This window comes from Toxotes jaculatrix, chromosome 16 (genome assembly GCF_017976425.1).
Source record: "Toxotes jaculatrix isolate fToxJac2 chromosome 16, fToxJac2.pri, whole genome shotgun sequence".
NCBI classification, from domain to species: domain Eukaryota; kingdom Metazoa; phylum Chordata; class Actinopteri; family Toxotidae; genus Toxotes; species Toxotes jaculatrix.
Genome location: NC_054409.1, coordinates 4316127 through 4336309, shown reverse-complemented (window position 1 = coordinate 4336309; position 20183 = coordinate 4316127). Strand labels below are relative to the sequence as shown.

Genomic DNA, 20183 nt, shown 5'->3' with positions numbered 1-20183 from the left:
TGAAAATGTACCACATGGAGTTTTCTTGTAACCACTTACACACGTTTAGTGTTTCTCTCCAGCATGTTCATTGGAGGTATGACAAGATGTCATTCATTGTGAACTGATGCTTGAAAAATCAGCTGGCTCCTCTCACCACTACTCAAAGACTCAGTCACCGAGTGACATGATGTGGGGAAGCTGAGAAAAAATCAGTAGAGTCCCCCCCCCCCCCAATTCTCTCTGGTATGTAACTTCAACAAGCTACTGGGATTTGAAGAAGAAAAAGACAGCAAACGAACTCCTTCCTCATCCATATTTGCATTGCTTCAAGCTCATGAGCAACAGGAGACTTGCCCCCCTCTTTGTATCTGTATGTGTGAATCCAGCGTAACAATATTGAAATCATTCAGGTCATGGTATTTCCAAAAAGCTATACAAAGGCAACTGGACTTGCTTGAGGATCTTAAAGACATTTCACCTCTCACCTCAAAGGCTTCTTCAGTTCCATAAAAATCCCTCATTGTACTGGAAACAGATGTTTAGTCAGGAAGAGGTCAAGTAGGATGCAAATGTGGCTGAGGTGAGGTTGAGGTGAGGTTGTTCTGTTGTCCTGTAGCAGTTGATTCCTTACAGTTTTCACTGCTTCCAGGGTGGGAATGGATGTGAAGAGTGACCTGACATCATAGGGTATCTGAGTTTTATCTGGATCCAGTTGTATTTTCCCAACTTTACTGGCAAAATCCTGGGAATTTTTGATGTGGTGTGGGGTGTTACCAAGGCAATGTGGTAAGTGACCGAGTTGATGCTACTGAGAAGAAAAATTGAAGAACCCTTTCGGACGAGACGCGAAACGTCTTCAAGAACCTCAAGCAAGTCCAGTCCATAGCTTTTGGAAAAATCCTCCCTTAAAACACAACAAACAACATCAGTGATTTTTTGTAATATTTCCAACCCTGCATTTTTTTGTATGAATGTCAGATTAGCCAGCAGTGTTCTACACTCAGACTTCTTGCTGGGAAAATTGCTACATTTCCTGGTGCGACCACTGAGACATGCCACCAAATGTGGATCATAGGAAAAAGGCAGGAATTGCAAACACTTGATTCCAAGGCTAAGGCAGTAGGAAAGGGTTCAGGTAAGGTTTACGCTCCGGTTAAGCATCATAGAACAAGTTAAAGGTTAGGGATAAGGGTGGGTTCAGCATAAAGTATCGTCAGGGAAACAGATTTAAATCTACTCCTGAGTCTTTGAATCTAACATCAAGCATGGTGTCACATGTGTCTTCATCTAAACAGTGCTTCACAGCACCACTAGTGGTCATAAACTTCACAGGCTATCTTAAAGACTTTGAACAGATTGACTGACAGGTGTCTTTGCCCAACACGCTCGGCCATGGTGCTTGCTGCTTAACTCGACCAACCTCAGCTCCACCACAATACCCCAAATATGGATTTGATTTTCTAAGTGTGCAATGCGAAGCAACAGTGTGGCAATTTATTGTGCGGTGTTACCGAAAACAACTGCAGGAAAAAAAGAACAATCTGACCTTCATAAAGGTATTTGCTTTGTATAAGTCTGCATTACCTTTAGCTAGGTTTAACTAATAACTGAGTGTGGATGTGTAATGTTAAAGGATTTGTGATCAATTCTGGCAGAAGGATACTGATCTATTTTTAAAAAATCCAGACTACTGGGCTATTTAAGGATTCTTATTTCACTTCATGAATGGAAAATGTCTAGGCACAGTACATTAAAAATGTGAAGATTTTCTTCTTTATTTTGTGTTAAATATGTTAAAGACAGAAGCAAAGATGTAGCATGTAGCTAAACCAACAAACCAACTTGTTGCAGCTGTATAAATCCATCCTGGAGGACGGAGCTTAAGTTCAGAGGCAGTGAATAAACAAACTGATGGCAACATGACAACCAAAACTCAGTTTTTTCTTTTGTAAAAAAAAAAAAAAAAAGAATAATGCATTTTTTTTTCTTTTTTGCTTGTGTACACTTGCTGGCTTTCAGAGGCTGAAGCAGAGACATGTCTGCCTGCTCTGTTTTCTTTTCTCCTGCTCTCATCTTTTCTGATTTGACTGTCCTGTCAGTCCCCATTTCTGTTTAGCCCGATGCTGTCTGCGTATGAAAATCCCAGGCTTTGTTTATGTGTGTGTCTGTGCATAAAAAAAGACAGACAGGTGGCTGAGCAGCTTCAATCTGTCTACTGGCCGGCCTTCTTGTCCTTCTGGAAACTGAAGCTGGTCCGGCGGCTCAGTTTCCGCTGCTTCTGGGCAAAGTAATCAGCCCGAGAGGTGCTGGCCCGGGACTCTAAGATATAATTAACCTGAAAAACAAAAACAGTGGCAAAAAACCTGTTTTATTCATGAAATGTTTTATAATGATAATGCGATGCATTCAGTTTTCAGGTCTTTGCCATAGATACAAAGACAAAATGATCTCCATTGTGGTAACCCACCATCATGTTGTTGTAAGCAGATGGAAGGAGCTTTTTAAGTGTCTAATTATATATCAACAATCTAAAACAGGTGCACTAGCAGATAAGAAATCACTGACCATCTGACACAGTTGTAATATAAAATATGCCCTTATATTTTGATTAGGAAATATTAAGTATTTAATTTGATATGAAAATACAAAGCATATATTTATTATCAAAACAATGAGCTGAGAGATGCTATAAAGCTCTGGAGAGGTGAGGGGCACTGTAGAGTTGGCGGTAATGTTTTGTGGATTCATCATTAATTCAATTTCAGTTCAGAAAAAGAACCTGTCTCCTCTGGTAGTGCAGTCTACAAACTGAGTGAAAGTGGGAAGTTTTGTCCAGTTGAAGTTAAAAAGCTGGAAAACAACCAGGACCAACTGCAACAGGAGACAAAGATGTGCTGGAACAGCTCATGAAAGGCAGAACTATAGACTAGAAGAGTTTTTCATGCCTAAACTAAAGTCTAAACCGTTTAACCTTTGACATGGCACAGACCTTCAGCCAGAACTCACCTTTAGTACTATTTCATTTACAGTAGCAGCATCAGACTCAAAGTAGAGAGGCTTGTAGTCATGGTTGCTGAGATAGGTGAGCTTAAATATTGCATGACCTACAAGACAGAGAAGGAAAAGATCACGTGTAATGAAACAGAAGCTGACAGCAGAAAAGATGCAGCCTATCATCACTTCTGTCCCTGTCTTCAGCCATGTCTGTATGAACTGAAAGGTTGACCATGAACATGTCAGATCTCTTCAAAGCTGAGGAGGACAACTGGCAGCTGAGTAAGAAAAGAATGAATAAATAAATAAATAAATAAATAAAATAAAAATATGAAAATATCTTTACATGACAAAAAAGGCAAAGAATATTCACATTATGTGAATGTATTCAAGACCTCACTGACTCACTGTCATATCTAACATGATCTCATGTAATCAAATGACATGCATATTTTAATGGATTAGTATCAGCTAAAGTAATACAGGATCTTGTCTGGATTCTACTCCTTTATCACACTGAGCCTCTACAATGTATATCATGAAGTACCAATGCTAACAAATCACCTCTCTATACCCTGGCTGACTGACTGCTGACGCCAGTGAATTAGTATATGACAGTGAGAAGTGGTATAAAACAGTGGACATGAGTTACATACCATTTGTAACTACCAATAGCTGGTGACGTAACACAAAGAATCGGCACATTACGAGAATAAGAGTGCCATTCCATTTTGTATACTCATTTGTAAACAAGACGTACAAATCTTCTAAGCTGGCTCTGTCCATAACATCTGATAATTTCAAAAAGCCCATACAGATATATTATGAGTGAATCAAAAATCCGCAGACTAAGCACAGGAAGTGCACTGCTGCCTTCGGATTAAAAACAAATAATGTACTTGGTCTTCGCAATTGGAAGTCATGTACATTTTTATTAGAATATAGCGCAGGAACATGAGAGCTAATCACAAGAGGTCACTGGAGACGCATGTGGAGATGATTTTAGTGCCAGGTGTGAACTGACGGTACTTAGAAGCTGTCCTGCTTTTGATCCGATCACCCGAGGCGCATGTAGATGCCATGTCTGAACGGGGCCTTGGCATCACTCTGGACAAAAGTCAGGGAGGTGGTATCTACTATAAATCTCATGTAGAGATGAGGAAAGTAAGCCTCTAACCCCTTTTAAACAGAGATTCTGCTATTTTGCCGTCAAGAAGACCGCCTTCACTTGTTTACACTGAACCTAAAAAAGCCTGCACAATTCTGCCCCAGTATGTGATCTTAGATAGAACGCCAGTGTTCTGCAATCAGAGGCATGACGTGTAACGCAACATCCGTCCACGTCCGGCATGCTAGCTCTACCTATCATTTTGTGTTTGTACCTTTTAAACAGAACGGCGCACCATACTGCCTTGAACAAGCTGTAGAAAAAGGGACAAACTGTTTCTGTGGCACACTCACTTGGGCTTCTTTCCTCTACAAGGTCACAGGCACAGAGGTGGTCCGAGTCAATAGAGATGGGTTTCTGCCGAATCCAAAATTTGGTACTGGCCTTCTGATTGGTGACAGGATCGATCTCCACCTTCTCTCCTGAAATGCCTGAAGAAACAGCTGTATGTCAAATCCTTGAATGAAAACCACATTTCATACACACAATAACCACTCACTGTTGGACTAGTTCAAGAGAACTGGGAGTTTATGTTTTAAATCTTATAATGGACAAACATAACCGATGCACTGCAATATATCAGAAACATTTCCTGATATTGTTCTCCCACGCTGGCATGGCTCTAAGGGTGGAAATGTCAGTCAGTCCATCTACCCACAAATGGTTGAGAGTGAAATACCTAAATAACTATTGGATAGATTGTCAAAAAAAAATGACTCAAACATTCGTGTCCCTCTGAGGATGACAACTGTTTTTTTTGCATTGTATTGTATTTTTATTTATAGTTAAATAATGTATGTTCACCCTGCTGATATTACATACTTTGTGAAGCTGACATACACTTGTAAATTTTTTGAAAAATCAAGATTCACTGTTTAGTTTCCTGTTTTATTGTTTTAAATGGTAACAAACAGCATGTGAAGGCTTACAATACTCTGCTAAAACACTAGGGCTAACAAGCAATTGCATATTTAGGAGTCAGGGTTTTCATATTAAAATGACTATAAGAAAAAAAAAAGACTGAGTTTCCAACCAACTTACCAAGCTAATTTCCTAGTAAGCTGCAGCTGATACAGTCTACTAGTGCTAGTGGCTACAAATAGCATTTTACTCTTGCCTTTTATAAAACGGAGATGCTACTTCTGTCATCTGCCTGGAATCAAGGACCCAATGTTTTAAGAATTACCAAGAATTTGGAGTGGTAAATCTGCCAGTGACAGCACTGCAGAACGATTAAGAATGATTTCCAACAAACATTGTCCTTTTAGAATCTGGAGAAAAATAATTACACATCTGAGTTTGACAGTCTGCAGTAACCAGTATGTACCTAGCTGGACATCTGTGGTGAAGCGCAGCTTGTGGATCATACTGATCTTGAAGGACTTATAGTGGTGACTGCTCAACATGTCCTGGACTGTGGTGATGTCAATAGGAGGGTCTTCCTCTGAGCTCTCCTCGCCCCTCGAGCCTGGAGACAAAAGAAAAAAAAAAAAGAGCATAAATACGTTTTAGTCAGGGTAACTCAAATGAGGTTTAACCAAAATAAAATCACAGTTTCGATTCAAGGCCTTTCTGTGATTTCATTTTTATGTTGACAATGATACCACTGTGTTTGTATGAGGAGGAAGATCTGTTGAATAACAACAAACAATTTTTCCTGAGCAGCTTCGAAAAAACATGACAAGTGTATGTTCCTCCATGTGACAAACTGTGACAAAGAACAAGGGGTGGAAGGTCATCAATGCACATAAATCTATTATTTTGTTTGTACTGTCTACATCAGAGGTGTCCAAACGGTTCCACAAAGGGCCGTGTGGCTGCAGGTTTTTGTCCCAACCAAGCAGCAGCAGCAGCACACCAGACTTGACTCATTTAATCAACTGATCTCAGTCTTCAGACAGTTGACTGGTCAAACTGTGTGCTCTTCATTGGTTGGAACAAAAAACCTGCAGCCACACGGCCCTTTGTGGAACAGTTTGGACACCACTGGTCTACATAAAGACAATATGGATTGCAATACATTTTTTTGTTTAAAAAATTGTGTCCCTAAAAACCAATGGTAGAAGTGATCTGGCCTCTGAGCGGAAATAATTGTGAATCTTGTTTTGTGGAGGTCCAGAGTGATTCATCCTTTTAGTGAAATCACTGTTCAAATATTTACATTTACTGTCAGATAAGAGGTGAAGTGAAGGTGGTGGAGTGTAACCAAGTGTGGGTCATTCACTGAGACGATGAGGCAGTTGTGGTTTGCGTAACCCAACCGACCTACTGAGATTACGTACTGTTTTCTCTGACCAGGCAAAACTCCAGAGTGCTCTGGCTCTCTAGCGTTGAGTCCAGGTCCACTGCGACGTTGGGCTCAGTCTGCTTCTCCAGACGATACATGGGTCCTGTTGGAGTTAGACAAGAGAAGAACACCTCAGCTTTTTTGTTAAAAGTTTTGGAGTTGGGTGGGGGGACAGCTCTCATTCTTGTTGATGCCCTGCCCTCTGGCTGCTGTCACACTCATCAAAGACCAGTGTTACTTGGGACACTGTAGCTCTACTCCACCTCAATCCCAAAGCTCTTTTGGCAGAACAATAAAATCTTGTATTCTGTGTTTGTTTCTCTCTCTCTTCCTCTATCAATTATTAGATTTCCTTCTCCTGTATAATGTCTTTAGCATCAGAATGCGGAAGAAAGGTGATTTAAGTGACTTTGAAGTAGGGCTGGGCGATTAATTGAAATTCGATTACGATTTCGGCTTCCCCCGATTAAGAAAAAAAGATAATTGACATAGAACGATTATTGTGCCACATGCCTTGCTCCTGTGTTGCTCTCATTCTGTCCTGTGACATAAACGTAGCAGCGCACACTACCTTTTACAGGGGTGCGCTGCACCCCGTCCCCGAACACAAACAGTAGTTTACTTTCAGCACGTTTTGAGAGAGAGGAGGGAGCAGCTAATTTAGCAACCTGGGAAGAATGGCAGAAGAAAGGCAGCCTTTAGTTGAAAAGAAAGGGAGGAAAAATTGACTGCATTGTGCCAAGTGTAAAGTTTGGTGGAGGGGGGGGATTATGGTGTGGGGTTGTTTTTCAGGAGCTGGGCTCGGCCCCCTTAGCTCCAGTGAAAGGAACTGTTAATGCTTCAGCATGCCAAGAGATTTTGGACAATTTCATGCTTCCCAACTTTGTGAAAATAGTTTGGGGATAGCCCTTTCCTGTTCCAACATGACTGCGCACCAGTGCACAAAGCAAGGTCCTGACCTCAACCCAACAGAACACCTTGTTCCCATAAACACAGTCCTAAACCTTGTGGAAAGCCTTCCCAGAAAAGATGAAGCTGCAAAGGATGGGGCGACATCATATTAAACCCTATGGATTAAGATTGGGATGTCACTCAAGTTCAAATGTGTGTGAAGGCAGATGAGTGAATACTTTTGGCAATATAGTTATAAAGATTTACTCAATGTACATTCTCAAAGATAAAGAAGACCTCACACTTTCCTGTATCTGGTCTGGCTGTAGTGTCATTCTTATAATGGGAGAGGGCAGTGATTTGATGCAAGTGTCATTACCTGAGCCTTTCTGTGAGCCTTTTCTCTTCTTGAGTGCTTTCTGGAGAATTTCCTTCATGGTTACCTTCAGACTGTCCACAGGGATCAGAGAGAAACCATGAGCAGCATTTCTAAAATGGAAAAGGCAGAAGAGCAGGGTTAAGCACATCTGTCTATTTATCTCAATCATCCAGACGGACAAAAATGTAGTAAACAACCCTCCACTGAACTTTAAAGACTGTTCATCTCAATGGCTTCTTCAGTTCCGACTCACACGAAGTCACATACTGTATGAGCCTTTGTTTTCAAAGCAATAAACTGGCAGCGACCAAATCTCCCTTTTGGCGATCCTGATGTTTCTGTGTTATAAATATTCTGTCTATTCTATTCTGTAATTGCGATAAAAGGAACCATCATTAAGTGTTTATTAGCCCCAAATACAACACAAACTGCTCCGTTTTCAGTTGCTGTTGTTTGAAAACTAAGAAATTCAACACAGTGGAAGAAAAGCGGTGTAGTTGCAGAGCAACACAGACACACCAGCGCACGGGTCTAAATGCTCACATAACAGGCAACCTGTGTAGGCTACGGCGCTGGGTCTGCATCCATCCTAAGCAGAAGTATTAAGCAGGATTTATCTGGGGAGTATGCACAGACTGACCGTGATGACAATATTATAGAGCTATAGTATGAAAAATATTTACAAGTCACTGTTGACTTGTATGTAAGTGGGGAATTACAGCCACACGTAACACTCATTAGATAAACTCTTTTCTAGGATTGTAACAGGCACCAACATTAATATCCATCACCAATTATATTAAAAGCCAGTTTACATCACTGTAAAAAAAAAAAAAATTGCACATGCACACCTTCCAAAACCAGGCCTGAGAAATGTTTCCATTTTATATGAAAATAAAAAACAATGTAATGGATTAGAGATGAGAGTAGCAGGTAGCAGCCCATCAAAGTCAGGTAAATATCATAACTCGATAAAAACACAACAAAATTTTTCTCTGCTTTGAGAAACAGAAACATGTTTTTCTAAAAAACTTTTCTTCCCCACATAATAAAAGGAGCCAAAACTCTAATGTTTAGTGCTTTCTACAAACAAGAACACATGTAAGAACTACACCTAAATAACATACTAAAGTCCAGTCTGAAGTGAAAAAATGGCTGCAATAATGATTTAAATCATGATTTTCCTGATCAAAGAATAAATTATGAATCTGAAGACACATTTGATGCTAACTTTAGTACTTGACAGATTATGGTACTCAGCATTACACAAACATTTCAATAGATACCAAAGGAGTATTTTGTTTGTATATTTCTTTGAAAAACGTTATTTGGTTCAGCCATGATATCTGTTAACCTTTGCAATCTTAGAACATACAGTTCAAAGACAACATACTAAACAGTGAAGATGTTGTGCAGTATGATTTTACCATAGGCCTGGAAAAACTAAGATAAGCACCACATTCACATATTCATCCACGTATTGATTATATGCACAAATATGTTTCTTACATTCTGACAAACAGTGACTGTCTGGAAGCGAGGCCAGGTGAGGAGTATTTCTCCACCAAGGCCAGAGTGCTGAAACCAAACTTGTGGATTGGCTCATTGGAGTCGAGTGGAGGGAAGTCAGTGTCCACCTCACCATCATCCTCTGCAATGTGGAGGCAGTAGGCGTTCACATTCTCGCTGTGATGAGACAAATGCAGAAAGAGACAGAAGAAGAAGAAGAATGTGTTACGCAAAAACACACATTGCAGGAAACTGCTGTTTTTATATGTTTGTACTCACTTAAGTTTGGGTTCGCGTCCCTCACTCGTGTACTGCCAACAAATGAGACCGATGAGGTCATGCACGCGGGCATTTGCGATGGTCACCACTGTCATTGGATGTACTTTCTCCTGAGTCATCTGCATTGAGAGGTAGACGTCGATCTTTTTTGTAGCTGTCGTGCCAATGTGGCCCTAAAACGTGAAGAGACAGTGAGTACATCTGATTACAGAAAGTAAAAAAGAGTGGGATAAAGAGGGGCTAGAACTAAGACTTCAGTATTTAACCTCAAGGGGAGTTTCTTTACAGAGCAAATCAGTAGTTAATCACATGGTAGAAACTGTCTGCTTAACTTGGTTCCATTTTGTATTTATGACAAGAAAAAAACTCAACAGGTGATTTAATAATTCTCAGGAAGATTCTCAGGAAGATAGGTAGGATGTAAGTGTGAGTTGGATGCTGAAATTGATGCTGAAATAAGTGAGTATTTCCTTGCCACTGTCGCCTTAAGTGCTTGCTCTGGGATCACGCTCTGGGTCTCTGTAAAGCACTTTGAGACTATTTTGACTGTGGAAGGCGCTATATAAATAAAGTTGAATTGAAATATACACCTGCACTTTTTTTTTTTTTAACTGTTCTTATCATGTGCATTATTACCATGGGGGCTAAGGCCCCATAAACCTGCAAACCACCCTTGTTGATCCCACCTTCCCCTTACAGCCAGCAGAGCACACCGCACCACCCAGCCCAGGCCAGGATGCCTGCAGGCTTACACTGAGTGAATAATCCACTAATGGGGGTATGGTGGTGAAGGAAAAAACAACAACAAAAACAAGCACACACACAACAAAAAGAAATAAAAGAACTGGTGTTCAAGACATGCTTGAAATTTTATACCTCTGGAGAACAATGCAGGAGAACCTATACTTTGGTATGTTCCAATGGATTATTTTTATTAACAGAATCAGATCAACATAATCATTGTTAAAATATTAGACATATAAATAAAGGTTAAGTGAAATCTTCAAATCACAGCAAGCACTTTTCATTTCAAAGGTTGGCTGTATTGGATTAATTCAGTCAAAAAGAAGAAAGATAAGCTGCAAGTAGCATTGCCCTCGCACTTTGAGCCCGTTGGGAGAGAGAGCCAGCCACAATGTTAATGCAGGGAAATGTTGGGCAGTTCTGACGTGAACCAATCGTCATGGGTTTTCGAGCATCTAAAGCCCTTCAAAAATGAAAATAAGCAGAGGAATAACAATAACTAATAATTATAAATTATAATAATAATCTAATCAAACAATAGGTTCGTTGCACTTTTTTGTATCATGTTGTTAGATGACTCTTATCAAATGTAAAGTTTGGGGCAAATTGGATAGTGTATATTTGAGTTTTTCTAACCTCCTGTTCAACAACAACAACATTTATAAATCGCCATGCCGCCACAGACAGTGATGGTAATAGCTTCACAATTTACCATCGCAAAAGTCCACAGACTTAATTCTAAATGGCTGACTTCATGTCTGGTTTAAGCTATGGCTCGAGTTTGCAAGCAAAAGTAATGAATCCGCATACTTTTCTGCTTTGCTACCTAATGAGATACACTTATTTTTAAATGAGTTTTGCTTAAAGAAGATACAAATAAACAGGAATTAAAAATGGAATAACTCACCTTGCCATCAAACTTTGAGTATTCATTGAAGGGGTTGTTGAGCTGCTGGGGACACTGTTCCAGTCGCAATGAAAGGGTGGATTTTGTACCTACTGTCCGCAGCCTTTCTTTAAAGTCCCGTTTTTCAAACAGAGACCCGAGATCCTCCACTGCACACAAAGAATAACAACCAAAACAACAAGAAGCAAACAGTTGATTATTTTCAAGTACACTGACATAACAGTACTTTTTCTTTCTTATAGCTGGAGCATTTCCAGATATGAAAGGATTTCATGTGTGGATGGAAAACAATTTTGTCATCTTTGGGTCAAAACCAGTAAAGACTGATGCAGGATATTCTGTTACGCAGGCATGTGTTTACCATTTGTTACCAGAATGGTTTACTTCTGTATTTACTTGAATTTTAAAATGATAAAATTATCTAACATCTTTCCTCTGATCCAAAACAAAGCTTAAATTGTCTGGTCACCTCTTGGGCAGCCTGACCCCCAGCTTGGGAACTTGGGAATTTTGAGGTGTTTCATCTAATATTTTAAGGTATGTCATAGATAATAATTTGAACGTTCAAATTCCTCAGCAACCATTTTATTCACAATAAAGTTATTTAGAAATTTCACTACACACAGAAACAGTAATACATGTAAAGTGAAAGGCAGTGCTTTAAAACAAAATGAGTGTGAATCATGAGTGTATGAAGCAGTACCTGACTGGGAGGATGTCCTGTCTTTCCACTGAATGTTTTTACATTTGATTTGGTTCTGTCGTTCTTTCCTTAGCCTTTCAAGTCTCTGGGCTGAAAAGAAAGAACAACTTTTTAATTTTATGTCACAGGCAAACAAATCAAAGTCGCTAAAAACCTGGTGAAATAGAAAAAAAATTCTCTTTTTTTTTGTTTGTTTTTTGCTCATCCCTCTTATCTTACCAGCTGCCCCAGGTTTCTCACGGCTGTCTTGTTGGAGTCCTGATGAGACAGCCACCACAGGTCAGTTCTCAATCTCAAGTCTCAGAGGATTGCAGCTTTCTACCCACAACCCAGAACCATGACCAGCACTCCACCACACTTAGTACAAAAGTCAAGGGAGCCAAAAGGAGACGTGCTGTCTACCTTTGGACTTCCTCTACCACCAAAACCACTTTTACCTTTAACCTTTAAATAAAACACCTGAATGTAGCTTAGAATAATTTCACACACACTTTACATTCAGCTGAGACTCAGCTCAACTCAGTATACTCAGCTTTTACAACGTGTTACATTACACACCCACGACCCAACTTCAACATATATTTGATGACCGACTTGATGATTTGATGTTGATTAAGATACCAAACCTTGAGATTTGACTTTCACAAGAACATCTGGTGACTGAGTCTGGATTCTGATAAACATTGTCAGTGAAAATTAAAAGGAACCAATAATTGTTGCCTAGTATAAAGTACACCTCACAACAGTAGCAATCAAGGGCGGGATATTTTGTCATTAAACAAATCAGAACTAAAGTACCCACATTTGCTGTCTTTCACACAAACATGTGTCTCTGTCCTGGAGAAAACTGACTCTCAGATTTTTTCCAGGGCTCAGTGGTACTAAAACATTGTTTTTTGTGATTAGCACCCATTACCTTTGGTGTCTTGGGAAGGAGACAGCTGCTGCTTTACTGACATCTAAAACATCAAAACTGAAAGTAGATGTAGGGAGTGGCACCCAACATTGTCACAGGATAGCCAATAAGACCAGTGCCGAAGTAGCTGAACCCAGAAATGGTTCTGGCTCCACCAACCTGCCGCTGTTTATTCATTCTATGCCGACTGTAATGTAAATAATTACCCATTATGACAGTTTTTTGCTTCTGTGCTCTGTTTCCTATCATAACTGTAATCTGCTGAACACAAAGTATCCACTATCTGTTCTGTAATCTGAATGCTGGCCCTCTAACATTGTTCACTTCCAACCCTGTTTGTATCATGTTTTATATGCTGCATGTCCTTCTCCCCCTCTCCTCCATTCCTAGCTGTCCTATCTTCCTCCTTTTCCTCCTTTCACCCAGCCCGGCCATCAGCAGGAGGGTCCCTCATCTGAGCCAGGTTCTGCTCAAGGTTTCTTCCTGTTAAAAGGGAGTTTTTTTCTTGCCACTGTTGCCTTGTGCTTGCTCTGGGGTCAGGCTCTGGGTCTCGCTAAAGCGCTTTAAGACAATTTTGATTGCGGAAGGAACTATATAAATAAAATTGAATAGAATTGAATAGAAATGTAATCAAAGTAAACAGGTCAACACGGGTAAAATGCAAAGGACAGAGCAAATAAAACTAGCAGACACACACCATGAAGGAATTGACTTTTCGTCATTTCATTGGTTATGGGAAAGTTTTACAAATACATTCACTAAGCACTTTATTAAAGACACCTGTACCTGTGCTTGTTCATGCAATTATCCAGTCAGCCAAAGATATGGCAGCACTGGAATACATAAAATCATGCAAATACAGGTGAATACAAGGAGATTCTGTAACTCTTTAAACATCAGAAGGGGAAGAAACTGTGATCTCTGTGATTTTGACCTTGGCATGACTGTTGGTGGCAGACGTGCTGGTTTGAGTATTTGTGAAACTGCAGATCTCCTGGGATTCTCACACACAACAGTCACTAGAGTTTAACACCGAATAAAGCCAGAAACAGAAAACTAGAAAGATACTGTTGTTGATCATGTTCATCCCTTTATGGCCAAAGTTCACCATGTTCTAATGGCTACTTCTAGCATGATAATGCTCCATGTCACAAATCAAAAAAGTCATCTCAAGCGTCATGAACATGACAGTGAGGTCAATGATACTAGGGGTGTGCCCAATTCATCAATTCATAGATATCAAATTGTAATAGAAGTGGAAATATTGTCAATTTCCTTTCCCTATTTTTTTCTTTACTTTTTTAACAGATATTTTTTTCATTTACATGTTCATAATAAAATAATCAGATCGGAATCATGTCAGTACAGCCACACAATATATATTTTTGTTTTAGTATTATTATCATTGTTTTTAATGTACATCAATAAATGAAACAGACATTTAGAACTACATGTGCGAGCTAATGTTTTTTTCTTCTTTTATCAGAGGAGTTGAAAACTAATACTTTTTTGTGGATGTTGTTTTCATTGATAGATGCAACTACTCAACAGTTAAATTCTATTTAATTTGTGTACATTTTAGTCATTTACATTAAAAGCACACTGTTTTTGGATAGATTCCCAAAAACTATAATGGAACAAAAATTAAAATGGAAAAAACTTGGGAATTTGGGAAAAACTAAAACGGAATTTATAGGGCCCCAATTTTAGGAGATGGACCTCAGTCCAAGAGATGGCGGCGTGTAATGTGTCACAGTGTGCAGTTCACACGTCGGGTTTAAAAGCGACAGTGTGGAGACATTTTGTTTAAAAGAAGTTTTATATTTTCTAAATGCTGGGAAATTGCTAAAGTTAATAATAAAGAAAAGACAGAGATAAACGTGTTTTACTTCAATGAATGGATATTTAAAAATATACATTATTTTACAAGTAACTAAAGAGTGAGAAAAGAAACATTCTATGTGGGGAAAAAAAGATTAATCGAGATGCATCGATAATCGGTGAATCATCAAATCGTAGCACTGTGAATCGTAATCGAATCATGAGGTGACTTAGATGGCACACCCCCACAATGATCTAGCTATCATTTCTATCAGTAACAATAGCACTACACACACCAAAACAACAGTTGAGATCTGGTGCAGTAAAAGCAATAAGAATGAAAAACACTCCAAGGAGAAGGAGACAGGACATATTTTTCTGCCTGATGTATATAAATGTGATACAACCTGAGGGACACACGTGTGCACACACACACATAATTTACTGTAAATATGTAATTCATGTATATCAATCTTGTTCTTTGTTGTTCACTTGAATAAACTTAATTTTGATGCTTATGCAATGTTGTTTTTGAACCTTTTTTGCCAATAAAGCACCTTGAATTTGATTTTTTTTTTTGTGAGGAAAGATGCAAATACTAAGGCTTTACGTAAGAAACAGATCAATGCAACATCCAACTATACTGATAAATGGTTTGGAAATATATCAAGATACCTAAAACAATTGTTGCAGCTATACTCTCATCTCATATTTCTACATCTATCTCTACTGTCAAGCTGTGTAATAAAGGCATGAATGCCCCAAAAAAGAACACATGGTGGGCACCAGATGTTTGGGTCCCACTCCTTTGCAATAGCTGTGAGTGCTGGATTTACAAAACACATTGGCATACAAGAGGGGTATTAATCATAATAATCAGTACCATTCACACAGTGAGCTGCAGTCTAACCCCATGCTTTGCACCTGTACAGCAACAACATTTAATGGCACACACAATTTGACTTAAGCTTCACTAAACCTCTGGCCCAGATTAAACACACAAACCCTTTCCAAACAACAGCAGAATAGGTTTTCTGGCTGCCCCCATCCAAATGACAGGAGGTGTACCTGACAGAAAGCCTGCCCTGCTAACCAGCCAGAGCCTAGACGTGAGCCTACCTGTGTTGGAACGTCGACGGATACCAAAGTCCCAGCTGGAGGTGATGTCCATGGACTGGGAGAGGTCACAGGCATGACTGTCTGTCACACTGTTGCCCTCCTCACTCAGGGGGCCCGATCCTGTTGACCCACAGCTGCTGCCAGGCACCAGAGCCAGCTGGCACTTCTCCAAATCCACATCCTGATCTATTAGTACCATCTCACACATTCCTGTGTCATCACTGGTCACATGAGACTGTCTGATATGGGCCAGAATAATGGCTGGATTGTCCAAGAAAGCCATTCCAACTGCTTTAAAAAGTGCAACTTATAGCTCTGGATGTTTTCTCTTGGTCTCACTGTCTTGCCTGTATGCCAGAGGATCCCTTTCACTTCCTTGTGACAGTGACGGATGACAAGTGGAGAGCAGCCATTTTTTCCACCTCCTTTTCCTGATTATTCTCTTTGCTCCAAGGTAGGAAAAGCGCTCATACCTGTTTGGAGTAAGTTAACAGCTGTTACATGGAAGCTTGAGAATTAGTTTAAAAAATATTTGTTTTTTTAAAAAATAAACTAACATTTCCAACACTATGGTTCTAAAGCTCAGTTAGCTATGGTAGCATGTTCCAAACATGTAATGGGGAGCTTTTTTATAAAATAATCATTTTAATCTAATGCTTAAGGGAAGACGAGCGACACAAAACATAGGATCAGTGTTTCTCAAAATGGACTATTCACTATTGTTTTGGCAAATTTTTTTTGTAACTTACATCATATAGTCCCATAAAAAAGAAGTAAAGCACATCCTGTTGACACAGTCCTATGAACAGTCAGCCTTGCAGTCTGTACAGTACAGTAGGGCTGAATGATTAATCGCTTTTGAATCACAATCTCAATTTAAACTTCTCTTCAATCTCACTTTAAAATGACGATCTGCCATTTTTGCATTAGCAGGGAGATCCACTGCATCAAACTAGGCGCTCCCTTCTCTCCATAAGCTGTTACAGCAAATGGCAGAACTGTGTTACACCACGTGATGATTAGTGCACAGGAAGATTGTGAAGATTTAAACATAAACATTTAAATCTAATGTGTTTGTCACAGTGAAATAAAAAGCAAACTGAGTCAGCTAGATTATGATATGCAGCTGCTGTGTGCAGCTTATATTTGTCATGTTGTCATGTCATGTTTTACTGTCACTGGCATATTGTTGAAATGAAACATGTAAGGCAATTATAATAGTAAAGAGAATATGTTGCTCAAGAATTGTGGTCTCAATTCTGATTAAAAAAATTGTTACCTATTGTTTACCTATAACTGTGCAGCCCTAATGTACAGTACAGGCCCTTATTACAGTGTAAATCCGGTGTGTATGTTTATTAGTGGAAAGGAGTAGACTATCCCCACATACAATGATGTTGTAAATCATCTGCCATTTAACATGTTTCATCAACATATTAGATCATTTCACTGGCCAGGACCATATGGGTTGCTTGGACAGCAGTCAAAACAATGATGTGAAAATTATGTTGTCACAACACAGATATTTTGTCAATGACTCCTTGAATTGGGAGTTAGTAGCCATCACTGGACCCTTGCATTCAACAGTAAACAAATCATATCCCTCCTCAAAAAACAGTGCACTGTCCTGGGTATTTACACTGTGAACACAAAGCTGTTGATAATTTCAACAAGGTGATGAGAGCTGTGAGCAAGGACAAAAACAATACCATTCCACGGTGTTACACTGGCCTGACAGCCAAGTTAGCATGTCATATGTAGAATGCTGTGTCACACTACAGAGCTACGACTTGTAACATTAGCAACCAAACACCAGATGGCCAGCAATATATTGTTACAATGATATCTAATGGTTTTCACTGCGTGCGGGGCCTTTTTTCATATTTAAAAAGGCAGTTCACGCGAAGAGCATCTCCAACTGATGCTAACTGCAGTTACTGCTCAGATGCAGTTTGCTTTGTCGCTTGAGACAAACCATTATATGACGACAGTTTAATGATCAGCAGAAGTGGCTTATATTTGGTATAAAATAAAACATTTGGTCATAAATACCTTCACCCAACAATCTATTTAAGTAGTGATTATTTCCAGTAGCAAGTCTGGCGTTCGCAGCTGTAGCTATTGTATTTCCTATATATTCTGAACCTTACTAATTGGCTAACTTAAAAGTCCTCCACTTTCGCTAAATAGGCGTTCTCCAGGTAAAAGTAGCAAGGTATAAATCTGGTATCCACACTGTAAAACATACTACAAATGTAGTTGCTTCGTAAGGTAGTTAGCTCGTAAGCTTGTTTGGGCTAAAATCTCTGAAGCTTTCTTTGGTTAGCTGGCTGTGGTTAGCTGCTATCATAGCCTATTTAGCTCATGATGGCGTCCCACCTTTAGAGATCCCGTCCGAAGAAATGTCCACAATATCCCATTTTATCCATGCATATTCCCAGTGATGAAGAGAACTCTTTTCATTAGTCCAACGTTATATAGCAATATCATCTGTGCTCAGCCTCGCAGCAGTAGCTCAGTCTCACTTCCGTTTCCATTTTTTTTTTTTTTGTAGAACTTTATTGAACAAGTACACAACACGTGAACAACATCTCGATTACAGGTTGTCTAAATATGTCAGGGGACTAAGAGATGTAGAAATAAATGTGTAAATAATAATAATAACAATAACAATAATAATAATAATAATAATAATAATAATAAACATTTTCTAAAACTTAAGATAGTTATACATTTTAACAAGCGTTTGGTTAGAACATTCATCTATATAAGAAATGTAGAATTTTCTAAAAATAAAATCTATCCAAAATGATAACGAAATTAATAACAGAAAATTGAGAGCTTATATTCCCCTCACAATCCATGAAACCAATCAACAATTTACAATCAAGTAAACATAGGGTAGATATTATTTTAAAGTAAGACAATTTATGTGTTATTTATGTTATTGTTATTTATACCCCAAAAAATGCACCAGCAATCTCTGTGAGAGTATTTTCAGGATATTCTGACATTCCTAAGAAAAGTGGAGCAAAAGTTTGATAGCTTTGGATCAATCATCTGTTTGCATTTCTTCAGCGTATAAGCTAGTGACCTTTACTATTTAGTTTTTGGATTAAAAAAAACATGTAATTAATCAACAAAATGCAACCAGACATTATTTTCAATATTTCTATGCTAAAGAATGTTACATATAAAAAAGTCTCCATTAATGAGAGAAATGCTGGTGTTTGGCTACATGAATGCAGGAGCCAAATCCAGCTGAGACAAACAAACATTTCACACTCATATTATGGACCATTTAGAGTCATCAGTTAAACTAATCTGCATGTCTGTGGACTGTGGGAGGAAGCTGGAGTACCCGGACAGAATCCACACAAGCACAGGGAGAAAATGCAAACTCCAGACAGAAAAGAGATAGTAGGCGCATTTAAACCCTGAGCCTTGCTGCTATGAGCTGACAGTGTGTGTGTGTGTTGCTTTATACTTGTATCTTATATCTCTTTTTCCTTATTCTTTTGTTTTCTTTTTACATCTGATTTTTGCAACATTTTCTTTGACAGGAAAATGGCACAACCAACTTTAAAACAGAGTGTAACTTCAGCACATGTTCACAGGGCTCATTAAAACAGCACAGAGAAATTATGAAAGCAAATGTAGGATGTGCTGTTAAATAAATTATGAAGGCTAAAGTTATGGAGGCTATATATAGTCAATTCAGATTTTGTTTTTTTCATACCCTTCTTTTCTTATCCCATGGAAAAATAAAGTTGTAAAAACTTGGGAAGACCTGTGTTCTATTTTGTTATTTTTACTCAGTATTGTTTTTTAAGAACGCCAAACTAAGGGTTAGGATTAGGAATGTCCTATGGGTTCATTGAAGGCAACTGGACTTATTTTAGCTGGAGAAACTGGTTTATTACGAGTGTTTTACAGTTGGATGTAGTTTTTTAAAATCAGGATGAGGTTTGAAACAGTCGTCGTCTCAAACTGACATATCAGCCATGAATGCCAAGATGGCCATCTGTTCATGACACTCGTGTGTGTGTGTGTGTGTGTGTGTGTGTGTGCAGGGAAAATAAACTGTGATGACCCTAAAAAGCAGATCAGTGAAAATGTTAAAGTCCTGATGAACTTTACAGACGATATTGAGCCATGGTGAAATTACAGGATATGGTCTGTAACAGACGTGGATTCATGGTCCTCCTTCTCAGATCAGGAGCAGCTGATATCTCTACTGAAGAAATGATGGAGATGATGATTCATGTAAAACATTTGAAGTTCAGGTTTTAGTCTCTTGGAGAAACAGAATGTTCACTGAATAAAAGCTTTGTTACACTTTTTGATCCAAGCAGATAAAACATTTTTAAAATTGACCAACTAAATCACCACAGTAACTGCAACTGTAGCTACATTTTCTCTGTCTGAAGGTAAATATCAGCGGTGTTAATGTTTTATATGTCAGCACTACCTGTTGTTATATG

General features: G+C 38.9%; 1 protein-coding gene across 2 annotated transcripts; it reads right to left on the bottom strand.

Annotated features, from left to right (window-relative positions):
- Positions 1-1661: 1661 nt before the first annotated feature.
- Positions 1662-18228, bottom strand: mapkap1 (MAPK associated protein 1). 2 transcript variants are annotated; one of them, XM_041059557.1, is made up of 13 exons: positions 18079-18228; positions 15700-16172; positions 12063-12101; positions 11844-11933; positions 11141-11289; positions 9490-9662; positions 9211-9387; positions 7702-7811; positions 6427-6534; positions 5472-5612; positions 4438-4575; positions 2989-3086; positions 1662-2317 (listed from the first exon to the last, which is right to left on the bottom strand). In XM_041059557.1, exons 2-13 carry the CDS (start codon positions 15980-15982, stop codon positions 2195-2197), a joined length of 1629 nt encoding a protein of 542 aa, XP_040915491.1. In that variant the 5' UTR covers positions 15983-16172; positions 18079-18228; the 3' UTR covers positions 1662-2194. The 2 variants fall into 2 exon arrangements, with proteins under 2 accessions (XP_040915491.1, XP_040915492.1); XM_041059558.1 differs by lacking the exon at positions 12063-12101 and having other exon boundaries at positions 1663-2317.
- Positions 18229-20183: the final 1955 nt, after the last annotated feature.